This window comes from Schistocerca piceifrons, chromosome 4 (genome assembly GCF_021461385.2).
Source record: "Schistocerca piceifrons isolate TAMUIC-IGC-003096 chromosome 4, iqSchPice1.1, whole genome shotgun sequence".
In the NCBI taxonomy this organism is placed as follows: domain Eukaryota; kingdom Metazoa; phylum Arthropoda; class Insecta; order Orthoptera; family Acrididae; genus Schistocerca; species Schistocerca piceifrons.
Genome location: NC_060141.1, coordinates 674,117,328 through 674,133,743, shown reverse-complemented (window position 1 = coordinate 674,133,743; position 16,416 = coordinate 674,117,328). Strand labels below are relative to the sequence as shown.

At 44.9% G+C, this 16,416-nt stretch overlaps 1 protein-coding gene across 1 annotated transcript in view; it reads right to left on the bottom strand.

Annotated features, from left to right (window-relative positions):
• Positions 1-425: 425 nt before the first annotated feature.
• Positions 426-16,416, bottom strand: part of LOC124795454 (hemicentin-2-like) — a 403,018-nt gene continuing 387,027 nt past the window's right edge. The window contains exons 9-10 of the mRNA XM_047259480.1: positions 8,889-9,048; positions 426-1,962 (exon numbers count right to left, since the gene is read on the bottom strand). Of these exons, the coding sequence (XP_047115436.1) occupies positions 1,664-1,962; positions 8,889-9,048 (459 nt within the window). The 3' untranslated portion in view covers positions 426-1,663. The remainder of the gene's footprint in view (positions 1,963-8,888; positions 9,049-16,416) is intronic.

Below are 16,416 nucleotides of genomic sequence, written 5' to 3'. Positions count from 1 at the left end.
GACCCTTGTGTAACTGCTCCTAGGGCAAGTAGCTAACTTTAGTGGAGCCGACATTTCCGTGATTAGAGGTGTATTAAGATCAACATTTGCATAATAAATTCGTAGATCACAGGTGCAGACGTATGATAAATTTAACAGGAAGTGTGTTGTCCTTGACAGGTTTTTCATTGTTGGTGGATATAACTGACACATGGGTAGGGTGGCCATGATGGACTGTGTCATGGGGAGTTATAAAAATAAGGAACAACTGGTATGTACGTAGGTTTCACCATTATTTTCACAAGTGTAGAGGAATTATTGTTGGTATACAAATACAAATGTTATTTAATACTTTAGATACAAAAATTGTGTCCTAATAGCCGAACAATGCACAACTGCAGTATGCACTTATTTCAAAAGAAATTCTGTTCCGTGAACGAAATGAGTACTTTTACCATTTTTTCCATCGTATCTTGTATACCAAACGACACGATTTTTGACATGTTACCTAAAATCTATACAATGCGTTCGGAAACGCGCGGTGCTCTGGGATACTGAATACTCTCGGAGATTGCAGTGGATGTTGGAACCACAATTGACAGAATACAGCTTTGCAGAACAATTTTTTCATAGATACTGCTTTGTTTTCCAGTTCATTCTAGTATTGCATAATATTTAAGTGGTCCAGTTCACGGAAGATACTGAATGCGTTGGGCATTGTTTAAATGTTCAATTTGTTTTCAGATTGTGGTGGTTTCAACCGAGGAATGTATTTTTCTTGTTGAACGTTCACAAGGTGATGGACATACATATGTATTGCAAGAGGCGTTTGCTGAAAATATGTCTGAAACCGCTGTACCTCATCGTAATGCCGTTCTATGACTTACTGAGAAATTTCGAGAGATTGTCTTTGTATTAGATGTGGAACGAACTGGAACATGACCACAACAAAACGAACAGAAGTTGTTGGATATTTTTAATTCTATGCATCAGAGCTGAACAAGCTAATTGTGTAAACTGGTAGAAGAAATTATACGGTGTATGCAATCGCGCATTAAGCAGTTAGGAAAACATTTAAACTGTTCCCGTATAAAGTGAGAGCAGTGCAAGACTCTAATCCGTTACTGCAAATGGTTTACGTGTTTTACTGACAAGAATACCTTTGATAGTCATGATGTGGTCATTGATACCGAAGAGGTCTAGTTCAATATCTCTAGTCACGTTAACACACAAAACACGCGACCACGGTCAACGGAGAATCCACAAACCTTTCTTCTTTGGAGAGCAGCAATCTCTGTAGTGTATCGCGAAAGACCCGGCACGCTTTGTCACTTAAAAATTAAACTAACAGCGCAGGTGAAAAGTAGATCTGCAGAGAGCGTTTTCCAACAAAATTAAGCAGGACCAGACTTGTATGGCAACCCGTGGGCATCATTTCCTACGTATGATATACTGCACAGCAACTTTCCGAACACCTCATATTAAACAAAGCTGCATCTGTCCGTTCCCTTTGCTGATAAGTCTTGCTTTACTCAACCCCATCCCACCGCACCAACTTGATTTGGGTGTCAGATCTAACGCTTGTGAAGATGGTTGAATTTAGCGGCTACATGCAACAGTAGAGTAGCCTCCAGAGCCGCCCTGTGTTGGGAGGTAGGGTAAGCACGGAAACCGTGCGAGGTCGCTAACCGGCCGGCACGATGTGGAAGACGCAGGGCCGCCGCTGCTGCCCCACGCTGTTGTCGGCCCAGCACAGCACGGACCCGTAGTCCATGTCGTTGACGGGGGCGTGCGCCAGCTGCGAGGCGCCCGCCGACCAGTTGAAGCGCGACTGCGGCACGTCCAGCGTCTCGGCGGAGTTGTTGAAGGCCCAGCGGAAGCCGACGGCCTCCGGGAAGGCCTCCACCTCGCAGCGGACGTGCGCCACCTCGTGGCGCGCCACGGCGTACACCCGCCGCTGTCCGGGCCGGCACACCGGCTTGTCTGCAGCACACAAGAAGCCACGTACTCCTCAGTGTCAGCCCTAGAACTTGTACTGTAGATGCGTGCGCGTGTTACCTTTGTGTCACTACCTTGGTTTAATCGGCAGGTAGTAGCAACAACGCTTCGGGCCATTCGTAATTTTCGCTTATCCTACACACGATTTTTACTGGTATTTTGTACATAGTTTATTAATATCCTTGATGGCTTCTACACTATGTGATGAGAAGTATCCGGACACCAGGCTGAAAATGACTTAGAAGTTCGTGGTGCCCTCCATCGCTAATACTGGACTTCAGCATGGTGTTGCGCCACCATTAGCCGTCCACCCCCAGTAGCTGAGTCGTCAGCGCGACAGAATGTCAATCCTACGAGCCCTGTGTTCGATTCCCGGTGGTGTCGAAGATTTTATCAACTCACGGACTGGGTGTTGTGTTTACCTAATCATCATCATTTCATCCCCATCCACGCGCAAGTCGCCGAAGAGGCGTCAACTCGAAAGATCTGCACCTGGCGAACGGTCTACCCGACGCGAGGCCCTAGTCACACGACAGCTACTACTCTCGCAGTCATACGTTCAGCCAGGCGATGGAAAGTTTCTTGGGGAATAGCAGCCCGTTCCTCACGGAGTGCTGCACTGAGGAGAGGTGTCGATATCGGTCGGTGAGGCCTGGCACGAAGTCGGCGTTCCAAAACATCCCAAGGGCGTTCTGTAGGGTTCTGGTCACGACTCTGTCTAGGCCATTCCATTACAGGGATGTTAATGTCGAGTAACTACTCCGCACACAGGCCGTCCATTAAAACAGGTGCTTGATCGTGTTGAAATATGCAATCGCCATCCCCAAATTGCTCTTCAACAGTGGGAAGCAAGAAGGTGATTAAGACATCAATCTAGGCCTGGGCTGTGATAGTACCACGCAAAAGAACAAGGGGGCAAGCCCCCTGCATGGAAAACAGCACCATATCATAACACCACCGCCTCAGAATTTTACTGTCGGCAGTGCACAAGCTGACAAATGACGTTCACCGGGCATTCGCCATACCCACACCCAGCCATCGGATCACCACATTGTGCTCCGTGATTCGTCACTCCACACTACGTTTTTGCACTGTTCAATCGTCCAATGTTTACGATCCTTACACCAAGCGAGGCATCGCTTGGTATATACCGGCGTGATGTGTGGCTTATGAGCAGTCGCTCGACCATGAAATCCAAGTTTTCTCACCTCCCACCTGACTGTCATAGTACTTGTTGTGGATCCTGATGCAGTCTACAATTCCTGTGTGATGGTCCGGATAGATGTCTGCGTATTACACATTACGACTCTCTTCAACTGTCAGCGGTCTCTGTCAGTCAACAGACGAGCTCGCCTGCACGCTTTTGCGCTTTACGACGTGTATTTTCACGTTTCCACTTCACTATCACATCGGAAACAGTGGACCTAGCTATGTTAAGGAGTGTAGAAATCTTGCGTACAGACGTATAACACAAATGAAACCCTATCACCCTACCACATTCGAAGTCCGTGAGCTCCGCAGAGCGTCCCCTTCTGCTCTCTCACGATGACTAATGACTACTGACGTCGCTGATACGGAGTACCTGGCAAAAGGTAGCAGCACAATGCACCTAATATGAAAAACGTATGTTTAGGGGGTTTCCGGACATAGTACACTTCTGTACTGAATACTGCACTTTTTTGTATAGGTATGTCATCCGTAAACTATGGTATAGTTTACTGTTCCATTTAAGAGGTTAATAGTCAGATATGCAACGACGTGATTGGGAAATCCCGCAAAAGCGTGACAATGGAAAATGTAGAGGGAGCGAATAGAGCGAGTCAGTGAACATCAGCAGACCAGTCCGTCGATAGCCACCAAACTGTGGACGATCTAGCGAGGATGCTAGGCCAAAATACCTACGACTCTAATAAACTAGAGTCTTAAATGGGTGTTTATTTGGAGTACAAATATGTCGAATCATTATATTGAACTACATCCCAATTGCACATTACAGGAAGAGGTATGTGTGAGCAATGTGAACTCTGATGTTGTACCCACGAAATACTATACGATGTCGACGCAGCACTTCACATCATAGCGTCCAGGCAAAGTAACTTAACCTTAGTATTGTTAACAAACTTATTCCTGTATTTACTGTGTATTAATTTGTGAATATACTGGTAAAATTTAATTTACTGACCTACTTCATGTTCCCTCTGACACGGCCCTCTTCCGAATCCTAAAATACAACTTGTCGTCATAATACCAATGCGAAAATGTCTAATTAATCCTAACAAAGAATGTCCGAATTTAGTAAATTCTTGAAAAATAATTTCCTGATTGAGAAAAGCTAGAAATAATTCATAAAATTGCAATGAAATCTAGACAATTAGCTACTTACAGGCGTTGATAAATTTCAACGGGGACAGTTGAAAATGAGTGCTCCGACCGGGGCTCGTGCCCGGGATCTCCTGCCTTCATGACCGACACTCCATCCGACTGAAGCACAGAGGGCACGTAGGATAGTGTGACTGCACGGACTTATCTCTGGCATGCTCCCCGTGAGACCCACACTTCCAACTTAGTGTTCACACACAACATTTGTAGTGTTCCTACCACTAGAAATGATTCAAGTGAGCTATTGTTCAATTATGAAGAAATATTTCGCGTTAATAAACAGTTAGTCATTATTCAGAAAATGACTTGCTTCTGACAGAACTGTTACACAAGCATTTAAGTCAAATTTTATGATTTGGTATATTACTAGACTGCTTTGTTGTGGGTTGAGCGTATCCATCAATCTGTTATTGTGCTAACAAAATATCGTTGTAAAGAAAGACTGCTGGCTAACTTCTATGATAACTTTATTCCTCTACTCGAATTCATCCACACTATTTTCATGTGTGAGAGTGATTTTACTCATGAATGGTATTTCATACTGAAGTTCAAAACTAATACTGAAATGGACAGATCACATGAAATAGCTTTCTCATGGAACAGTCAGATAAGTTACGTTTTCTTATTGAAATTTTGAGTTTACAGATAGCAGTTACCACGTTTACTATAATGTCTCATTTGGACTCGTGATCACGATATTACCTTGCAACAACACTCAACAACAGCCTTGTGTGACGAACTGAAACGTTTCACAATCAGAATTTCCTTGTATAAACATTACAGTGTGTCTTGGAGACCAATAAATAACTCGGGGTCAAATTACCTCAGTAAACCGTTGTCAACACTATCGCGGTCAAAATTTATTAAAATAGCAGCATGATAGTTACCGAGTTGTGAGACTGTGTTAGTAGCAGACGATTGTTTTATTTCTAATCCAATCGTTTCGCTAGAAGAAGTGATTGATTTTCTCACATCATTATCTTCCACTGTGCACTGAGGACATGAGTGGAGTTTATATGTACTCATGGTTCCATTGCCTGAGTGCCTTTGGATGAACGTCGGCATACCTTCTCCCTTTGTACCTGTGGTCGACGTTGCCTGTGAGATTGAAATTCAATATTTGCTTTGCCTCTTCCTTGTTAAAGGTTGTATTGTAACTGTAAATCCTGATGGCTTGTTGGAAGAAACAACATGAAGACTCCTATCCGCAGACAGAAGTTAAGTTTCGGCAAAATTTATACGCTGTGTAATATCATTCAGTGTTTTCTAAGGTAGATTCTGAAAAGCCTTCGAGGTTTACAAGATAAGTTCTTATGCGTAAAGAGAAATACGTCAGATTAAGTGTGCGTGTTGCATTCTTCTCTTGCAGACAAAGGCGAGCGAAGACAACAAGCGTTCGGAGACTCTCACTAGTCTTGTGTGTACATGGATCCACAGACGTTGCGAATATCATTTTTTCTTTCCAGGCTGATTTTATTTTTGAAATAGAATCTTTATATTTTAAACACATTACTTAAAAACAGCCTTGCGCAGTGGTTACACTGGTTCCCGTGAGATCACCGAAGTTAAGCGCTGTCGGGCGTGGTCGGCACTTGGATGGGTGACCATCCGGGCCGCCATGCGCTGTTGACATTTTTCGGGGTGCATTCAGCCTCGTGATGCCAACTGAGGAGCTACTCGACCGAATAGTAGCAGCTTCGGTCAAGTATACCATCATAACGACAGGAAGAGCGCTGTGCTTAGCCCACGCCCCTCCTATCCGCATCCTCCACGGAGGATGACACGGCGGTCGGATGGTCCCGGTAGGCCACTCGTGGCCTGAGGATGGAGTGCTATTATTCCGAAAATAAAAAAAAAAAAAACTAAACAGTTTACATAGAGAAACGTCTTCCTCAAGGAAGCCATTCTCTTGTTGACCACAGAAAGGCCTCGAAAAATGTGTATGCAAGTACATAACCTCACCTTTGTCAACTTCAGTTGATCATCAGCAATAGAGAAGAATTGTTTAACAATGCCACTCACTCATGATGATGAAACATCTCAACGTGAATGAGACATCAGTACAAGAACCTGAAAAATGCACCTGTAGGTAATGCACAAGGATTAAAATGTCAAAATACTGGGGTTGATTTTATGTAAGTTCCAGTAGCCTGTGCAGTATTACGATCTCCTTCCATTGTCAATCTATGTCGATCTTGTGGCCATCTCCTTCCTCTTACCAAACACATACCGATAGCAGGAGATGGTGCGCTTCTGTTATAGCCTACCGGAGTATTGTAAATACTTGTAACGCAACGATCGTCGATACGGCACTATCTTCCGATTAAACAGAATTACTGAGTTTCTTCTACTGATCACAGGATCAGGACGGGACATGACAAGTATCGAAACATTATCCACCTCCCAGAATTCTGCTGAATGTTTTGTAAAAGACATACAATAAGGCCTAGCATTTTTACGTGGGATAAAATGAGGCACACAACGGCACTAGTAGTTTGTTTAATAAAATCACATCTTCTGATCCGCTCCAAATAAAGAAATGACAAAAGTCTACGTGTTTGATAGAGATATATCCGTTGATAATGATAGTACAGACAAAGACAGAGTTCTGATAAATAAGTAAGGTTTTATGCTATTACCTTACATGTACGCCATTCAATGTTACCTCTTTGCCGAAGATTAAACAAATATAAGTGAATTATTGAGTATGAGCGATTTTGAAAGCTTACTAATGATCTGAAACAAGGAGAACGCTGAGAGATTCATCAGTGTATTCTGTACACAGCTGTTGTCACGGAAGGCCTCATCTTTCATAGTTTATTATAGCATGATGTAATCAAGGAGTATTGCTATGGGTTCCATATAATATTGGCACATTTCTGAAAAACTTTGTCTACTATAGACGTAACGATATAAACACTTTTTCCATCTATGTGAGCATTTTATGGGATGATGTATGACCGATCATTGAAGAAAGTTCTTCTACACGATCAGAGACGGTCTCGTCGTTTTCATGTCCACAATCTCGGAGACCTCTGTGTGGACCTGTTGACCTAGTTTCTTAGAGCGAAAATACACGATAAGGGAAAAAGAAAGATGCACCACGAAAGGAATTATGTGAATGGGAAGGAAATCGGTAGATATGATGTGCATGTAAAGGCGAACAAACGATTACACTTTCAGAAAAAGTGGATGATTTATTAAAGAAAAGAGCTTCAGAAACTGAGCAAGTCAATAACGGGTTGGTCCACCACTGGTCCTTACGCAAGCGGAGTTTCGACTTGGTATTTACTGATAAAGTGATCATATATCTTCCTGAAGGGCCTCGTGGTAAATTCTGTCCAGCTGGTGCGTTATATAGTAAATTTCCAGTGCTGGTCGGGTTTAGTGCCCATAATGCTCCAAATGTTGTAACTTTGGGAGAGATCCGGCATTTTTGTTGGGCCAGGTAGGCGACACAAGCTGACTGTCGCCTGCCAAACGGATCAACAGCCATGAGTGCTGATCTGGGTAGACGTTTCATTGTATAGCACGACCCCTTTGGTTACCATCCGCTGCATCCATACAGGACAGTGGTAAGTCTGCGCCTCGTTTAGTCGCCCTCCATGGCAAGCCATCCTGGGCTTACAGTTCAGCAATATATTGCCCATCGCACACGACAAGAGCTTGTACTGCTCATCTTTCTGCTACGGTCGCAGGTTCGAATCCTGCCTCGGGCATGGATGTGTGTGGTGTCCTTAGGTTAGTTAGGTTTAAGTAGTTCTAAGTTCTAGGGGGCTGATGACCATAGATGTTAAGTCCCATAGTGCTCAGAGCCATTTTTGCTCATCTTTGTGCTTGCCAAATCCTGCCTTGGATAACAAAGTCGCCGTATCTTTCCCTATTTGAGAAACGTTTGGAGGAATAGTGGCAGGTTCCTCAAACCATCTCGGGATTTGGACAATCTAACGCAGGAGTTGGATAGAATTGGACATCATATACTCAGGAGGACATCCAACAGTTCTATCAAGAAATGCGAAGCGCAGTAACTGCTTTAATAAAGGCCAGAGGTGGACCCACACGTTACTGACTTGTGAAGCTCTTTCTGTTGAATAAATAATGCAATATTTCTGGAATTGCAGTAATTTGTTTGTCTGTACCTGCACATGACATCTACCGATTTCCGTCCCATTCGTTAAGGGGGGTAGGACGTCAAACGGGCCGACTTGGCCTCCTTAAATTCTATCGTGGTGCGTCGTTTTTCATTTTGAAATTCATTTAGTGCATGTGCCATGCACGCATCGCTCATGCAATACCTTACACTTTGTTCGCATGGATTATTCAATTCTTCCCATCTGTTCCTAATCCCGAAATACTGAAACAGCCAGCAAACGTTCGTATAATTTTTAACCTAATAATTTAAGGGAGTAGAAAAGAGATCGCTTTTATTCTACGAAGGCATGTGGTGAATCGAAATCTGTAAACAACAAAGTGGTATCATCTTCAGACCTAAGGTACGAAACACGGTTAGACGGACGCTTTGTGGAGCTCACACTTGATTCGCAGACGCAGCAGGGGACTCTCCCCGTCGCCCTCCACGTTGGACGCGACGCAGGAGTAGGCGCCAGCGTTCTTCCTGCTGACGGACTGCAGTGCCAGGGCGCCTCGCGTCATTATCACACCGCCGGTGTGGTTCTGTACCAACGTCTTCCCCTGCAACAAAACAGAAACAGCTTCAGTGTGTTATCACTATCAATCCTACAACGAAAGAAATACTTTTATCTTTTTCACTTGTGATATCTATCCGGGTGTCCCTCTTAGAAGCCGCCAGGTGCATTTCCTCGGCTGAGGAAATGTGTAGCTGCAGTCAGCGAAAACAAATACTTACCATCGTCTGTTTAATGTGACACACTATGTCGGAGCAAGGCGTCGGTAAGTTAGCCTTTAGAAGCAAAATATTGTATAACGCTGAATTTTACTTTCCTGTTCGTCAGATGGTCCCAGATTACTCTAGTGCGATAGCTGTTTTATCTACTTGTTAATGGGGATTCTAAGACACGAAGAATAAGACAGTATTCCAGCAGCACCACCAGCGCTGCAACATGACGGTAGCCACCAGCTCGGGGGCAGGCGATGTTGTCACTGCTGTACAGGCTATTCTTCCTGTTTCACTGCACCTGTTAATACATTTAGACAAAACAAATAGCGCACTAGACTCATTAGGTACCGTTCTATCGAATAGGTACGTAAAATTTCATATTAAAATTGTTTTATTTGAAAAGGGGCCAGCCGCTGTGGCCGAGTAGCTCTAGTTGCTTCAGTCTGGAAACGCTGCTGGTGCTCCGGTCGCAGGTTCGAATCCTGCCTCGGGCATGCATGTGTGTGTGACGTCCTTACGTTAGTTACGTTTAAGTACTTCTAGGGGACTGATGACCTTAGATGTCAAGTCCCATAGTGCTCAGAGCCATTTGAACCATCTGAAAAGGGGAAACAAGCCAACGCTTTCGTCGACCTGGACGTTGCGTGCAGGGCGTGATAAGCAGTATTTGACTGGACTGTATCCACTACACATTGCAATAGCTAAGTTCTCCCGAAACACAAGAGAAAATGCGCCTGATGACAAGTCCGTCCAACTCCTTATATATACACCTGTTGAAAAAAGTGTCGAAAACTTTAAGAGGTGGTAGTACTCATCGAAACAAGAAAAATAAATCCAATATAACACGGGTCTGCGAATGCACACTTTCTGCGATAAACATGTTTTTACAGGAGGTCTCCAACATGGCACCCATTCATGACAATGCACCCTCTTCCCTCCGGCGTAAGGAATGACGCTCAGTTTGAAGTACACTCTGTTGTTTTTGTACATGCTGTCACGCGCTGAAGACGCGACGTTATAGTGTTCGAACATCGTTGATTGGAGTTCCGTAGTCCGATTCTTTCAAGTGTCCCCATAAGCAAAATTCTAAGGGACTGAGGTCTGTGGAACGAGTAGGCTAAGGAATGACTCCCCCTCCATCCCGCCTCCCCTCCGACTAACCAGAGGCCCTGAAATATTTGCGCCAGATGTTCGCACACATTGTGACGAAAGTGTGCTGGTGTGCCATCATGCGAGAACCACATTTGTATTCGTTGCTGCAGTGGCACAGCCCCCAGCAAAGTAGGCAATACATTAATGAGAAAATCCAGATAATGCACCCCAGATAACTTTTGTGTAGCACGTATGATCCTACCAATCAATCGACAAGTGCGCCTGCCCTTACGTTGATTGAGAATTGGTGTTGATGCACTCTTTCCTGAAGTGCTTGGGTATTTACATCTGCGCATATATGCTAGTTATGGAAATTCACATCACCATTTCTTGTGAACGCTGCTCGTCGGTAAATAAAATCTTGTATCTGAACAATGGATTCACAGGCGTCTGCCATGAAGATCATTTTCTTAATTTTTAACATTTTTATGCAGCGACAGCCACTGATATTGTTTACATAAGAATATACAGCCTACAGTTGCAGGTTAACTTTATCGTTTACCTAGGTTTCAACGTTAGTAATAACGTCTTCTTCAGAACATAAAATATTATTTAAATGTTTGCCCAAAACAGGCCATGTTCTGAAGAAGACGTTATGACTAACGTTGAAAACTAGGTAAACGATAAAGTTAACTTGCAACTGTAGGCTGTATATTCTTATATCATTTTGCCTTATGGCATCAACATGCCGGAGGTGAAATGGAAACAGTAATACACCCCGCCACCAAATAAAAGAATGAGACACGCCTTCAGCTGCTGCTAATTGTCGCACACTGGTCGCAGGGGTTTCTTTAATCGAATGCTGCTCACATTCCTCCATGTCAGCCATGTGGACTGTGCGGGGCTCTCCACACACAGTCTTCCGAAATGCAACGGTACCTGTGTCCCTTAAACGCTGAAAAAGTCTGTCGAACAGATCATGAGAGGGCACTCTGCGCTGTGGGTATTTTTCAGAGTAGGGGGTAGCACTCCCATCCATTTTCTAAACCATTGCAGAATATCTATCCACCATTTCACTTGTCGAGTAGTAGGCTCTCTATGCTAGCAAGTGGTGGAAGAGAGAAATATAAGTATACTACACGATCTGCACGTACAAGCGGCGCAATAATAACAAAGGCATAAGTGAATCCGCGATTGGAAGAAGGTAAAACACCATGGTATGTAGCCTGGCTTCACAGTCCTGTACAATGTTGCACACAAACACGACGAAAACTACCGTAGCCTACAACACTACTCGAAACACACACTGACTGCAGACCACCTGATAGCTAAATTACTGTGAGTAAGCCATTATTAATATCTTGGCGACATATTTGACTGAGCGCCAATGCAACGACTGTTCTAATATCCGCAACCAAGCGTCGTACTGCCCTTCCTATAAACATGTGTTTATTTCGAAAAGTATGCGTTTCCGGACCCTTGTTTACTGGACTTACTTTTCTTGTTTCGGTGAGTACTACCACCTCTCAAAATATTCGACACTTTTTTTGAACCCACTATATGTATACACTTTTATTCGAACATCCTATATACAAACGTGGTGAAAATTAGTAAAACGGACAACCTACAGGGACAGATTCATGACTAAAAATGGAGGAAAAATGGTCCTTTGAAAACGTGTCCAGAAATGCATCGTTGCCACAGTAGATGGCCTCTCACCACGTGCTTTGTGTTCCTCGTGTGTTGCAGGATGTGAGATAGAGGCAACTTACAATAAGCAGAAGAATGTTCCGGTATTCATGTCGGAAACAACCCGATGGTGTTTGTGTACGGCCAAGCAGATGGAAACGGTCGAGCGACTGCACGACTATACCAAAACAAGTACCTTCACAGACCCAACCAGAAACAGGCGAACATGTAGGGAGGCAGCGTATTCCCTACACCAGATATGGAGGGCCAGACTGTACAGGATTTTCAGACGAATCCTGGTAAAAGCTCCATGCAGGTGACCCGCCAACATAGTGTAATCCAAAGTACGATTATATGTATGCTGCATGACAACTGCTCCTATCTCTACGACCTGCTACGAGGGAAAGGCTTGGGCGGATTTCCCTTTACGGGAAGGATTTCGTCGATGGCTTTTGTACTACATTCTTCGCAGTAAATGAGATTTCTATCATCAGTCTTCTTTACAGCACGCTACGCAAACACACAGGGCACATGGTACGAAGACCTCTCATTTGTCAGAGCCATGTACCGTGGCAACGATGCATTTCTGGACACATGTTCATCGGACCTTTTCTCCTCCACTTCCATTCTGAAATCCGTCCCTGCAGTTTACCGGTTTTATTTATATTCATCTTGGATAGCTATATGTGTATATATATAGTGACGGAAAAAATCGCAACACCAAAAAAACCATTAATATAGAGTAACGAAATTTCGGGACTACATTTGTCTAGGTAACATATTTAAGTGGTTAATACTGCAAGATCACAGGTTAATGTGTGCGTGAGGTAAGCTATCGCAACTGTGAAATGCTCGTACATTAATAGTTGGTGTTACCGCCAGAATATCGAATGCAAGAATGCAATTGTGCATGCATTGTTTCACAGAGGTGCTGGATGTCAGTTTGTGGAATAGAGATCCATGCCTGTTGCGCTTGATCGGTCTATACAGGAACGGTTAACGCTTTTCGAGAATGACGCTAGAGTTGTCATCCAATGCTGTCCTATACGTGCTCCATTGGAGACAGATCTGTTGATCGAGCAGGCTTAGGCAACATGTTGACAACATGTAGAGGAATGTGGGTTACAACAGTGGTCTGTGGGCGGGCGTCGTCCTGTTGGAAACACCCGACGGAATTTTGTTTATAAATTGCAGCACAACATGTCGAATCGCCAGATTCACCTATAAATCTGCAGTCGTGGTGGGTGGGATATCCACTCGAGTGCTCCTGCTGTCATAATAAACTGCAACCCATACCACTACTCCAGGTGTAAGTCTAGTGTGTCTAGCCTGCAGACGGGTGGTTGTAGGCCCTCAACTGGACTCCTTTTAACCAACACACGGCCATCACTGACACTGAGGCAGAGGCATCTTTTATCGTAAAACGAAACAGAACTCGACCCCGCCCTCCAATGACCTCTCGCTTCACGTCACTGAAGTCGCAAATGGCGGTGTTTTGGGGTCAGTGGAATGCACACTACAGGGCGTCTGGATCGGAGATCTCCTTGATGTATCCCATTTGCATTCAGCGTGTCACTGTGGTGCCAACTGATGCTCAAATTACTGTTGCAGATGGAGTAAGATGCCCCAGAACCATACGCCGAACACGGTGGATCTCCCTCTGGGTAGTGCCACGTGGCCATACGGAACACGGTCATCTTTCTACCATACATCTCGTGACCACTGCTGCCAGCGCTTTGTACAGTGGCTACATTTCCGCCAAGTCTCCCTACAGTATCGCAGAGCAAACATCCAGCTTCTCGTAGCCCTGTTCAAATGGTTCTAATGGCTCTGAGCACTATGGAACTTAACTTCTGAGGTCATCAGTCCCCTAGAACTTAGAACTACGTAAACCAAACTAACCTAAGGACATCACACACATCCATGCCCGCGCCAGGATTCGAACCTGCGATATTAGCGGTCGCGCGTTTCTAGACTGTACTGCCTAGAACCGCTCGGCCACTCCAGCCGCCAGTAGCCCTGTTACACGAACTCAGTGAGGTTATGACAATGGTGTCTTTGTCGCATTAAAGGCAACTTTTAAAACGCAGGTTATGAACAGCAGTGGTTTGTGGGGCAACTTCCTCACCTATTATTTCGTTAAACTGTCCGGTAGTGGGGCTGAGTGGTTACGTTGTTGTTCGCTCGCGCGGATATCCGTCGGTGTTGTTAGTAGCTGTTCTGACGTATGTCTTTTGCCCGGCATCATATTCTTATCTCCTCTTCTCCAGCACCGTCCTCATGTGCTTGGGAATTTTGTGCTGCCTTGTGCAATTGGTTAAACAGTGGGTCTGCTGGTTCTAGAAGCAGCACATTCGCTGGGCTTGGGTTTTGAAGGGCCCAGACGAGGCGCCGTTCGTATCTGGTGTATAAGGTGAGAGCAGTCATCTTGTCACCCCACTTTTCTTGGCGGAATTACATCGCTCTGTAAAGTAACTTCCTGGACAGACGCTTACGTTCTCGGTTGTCTTTGGGGTTATGGTACTACTGGCACCGTTTTCGCATCTTGTTTTTAAGGTTCTTCTAATTCTGGAGCTCTGTTGAGAACTCTTCACTGTAGAATGCGTGCCTCATACTTCTTGCAGTAACCTGACGGTAAGATCTTGGATCTTCCCCGTCAGTGCAGAGACATCCTCCCCTAAGAGGAGTGTTGTAGACACATCTGTTCTTAGGCGAACATCGTTGCTAGGGCACAGCTGGAACTGGTCCCAATTCAAGCTCTGTTTTACTGTAGGGCGTACATGTTTCTCGCTTCACTGATGACACCGGCCAGCGGATTGTGGTCGGACATCAGATCGTTAACGGCATAAAGGGGCAGTTTGAGCCTTAGATTCTTCACGATAACTGTGTCCAACAGATCGAATCAGTGATCTGGATTGTTGGGGACACCGAGTCCGATAGTCCACCCATATGTCAAGGCTTCAAGTCTTTTCTTCAAGCCCTGTGGGCTGGTACGACACGAATTGCACGCGAAATGCTTGGCTTTGAGGTCCCCACAGAGCAGAATTCTCTCATACTTGCAAACAGCAGCATAACGTAATCCTCGACAAATGGTCTCAGACGGCAGCCAATGTACTGATAGAAAAACGGATGGAGATTGTAGTTGCTGCCAGAGATTTAAATTGTGCCACTACGAGAGGAACGAGTATAACCAACCGCTTGATATTTATAGCCATGCCGCCCCCTCGGTCATTTGCTCTGTCCGCCCAGTAGCCCACTACGTTGCGTAAGTTGAAGGGTTGGGGGGGGGGGGGCTGGGCTGCAGATGCGTTTCTGTCAGGAATAGAATGTCGGTCTTAAAACGTGTGGGGATATCCTAGAGTTCCGCGTTTTTATTGCAGACGCTGTTCACGTTGAATTTGCAGAGTGAAAGTCTTGCTGGTCTACGGGGAATTGCTAGGGGCGAACATTTTCATGGCTCCATCTGCTAATGTTTTGATGGAACGTCTGGTGCTTCATTAAATTTTCGTAAGGTGGATGACGAAAAAAATATTCCTCTGGCAGGATGTCTCTAAATGTTCTGTTACACTCTTGACCATCTTCATGACTTCTGAGAAGTCTCACTGTGAATATGCATCCGTTGTATTCGCGCTACATTGTTGACCTCTGGTGCCAAGCAGCTGTGAACTGTGTAGTTCTCTGACATAAAGATGGAAATTCTTTTTCGTTGGCAACGTTCAGTTGAGTGGAGGAAGCACACGGTTATTGTGTGGTCATATGGTTTGGAGGTTTTTAGCGCGCCTCGGATGGACGATGGTCCATGCACTTTACACAGTAAGGTGGCTGGTGCCAATAATTTGCTGTATGTAGGAGAGGTTGACATCTTTTGCTTTGCGAAGACCCCTCTTTTGATCCATATCTTTCTGTTACCACTCTGGTGTCGAGAATATGCTTGACATCATAACCGAGCGAGGTGGCGCAGTGGTTAGCACACTGGACTCGCATTCGGGAGGACGACGGTTCAATCCCGTCTCCGGCCATCCTGATTTAGGTTTTCCGTGGTTTTCCTAAATCCTTTCAGGCAAATGCCGGGATGGTTCCTTTCAAAGGGCACGGCCGATTTGCTTCCCCCGTCCTTCCCTAACCCGAGCTTGCGCTCCGTCTCTAATGAACTCGTTGTCGACGGGACGTGAAACACTAATCTCCTCCTCCTCCTTGACATCATATACTTACCTGCTGATGCCAAGGTCACACAGTAGACTGGCTGTGGTATTAGCTTGCTGGTTCTCTCGTCTCTCGATTTAAACTGATTGGCTGAGGCTTGCTGGAAAGCAATTTGTAGGGAGATTCTGCTGTCTTCTCTTCTGTGATTCTTTTGGGAAGTTACTCGATGGTGACTTTGGAGACATGTCAGGTGGCAATTGGTGTGTATAAAAGAAGAA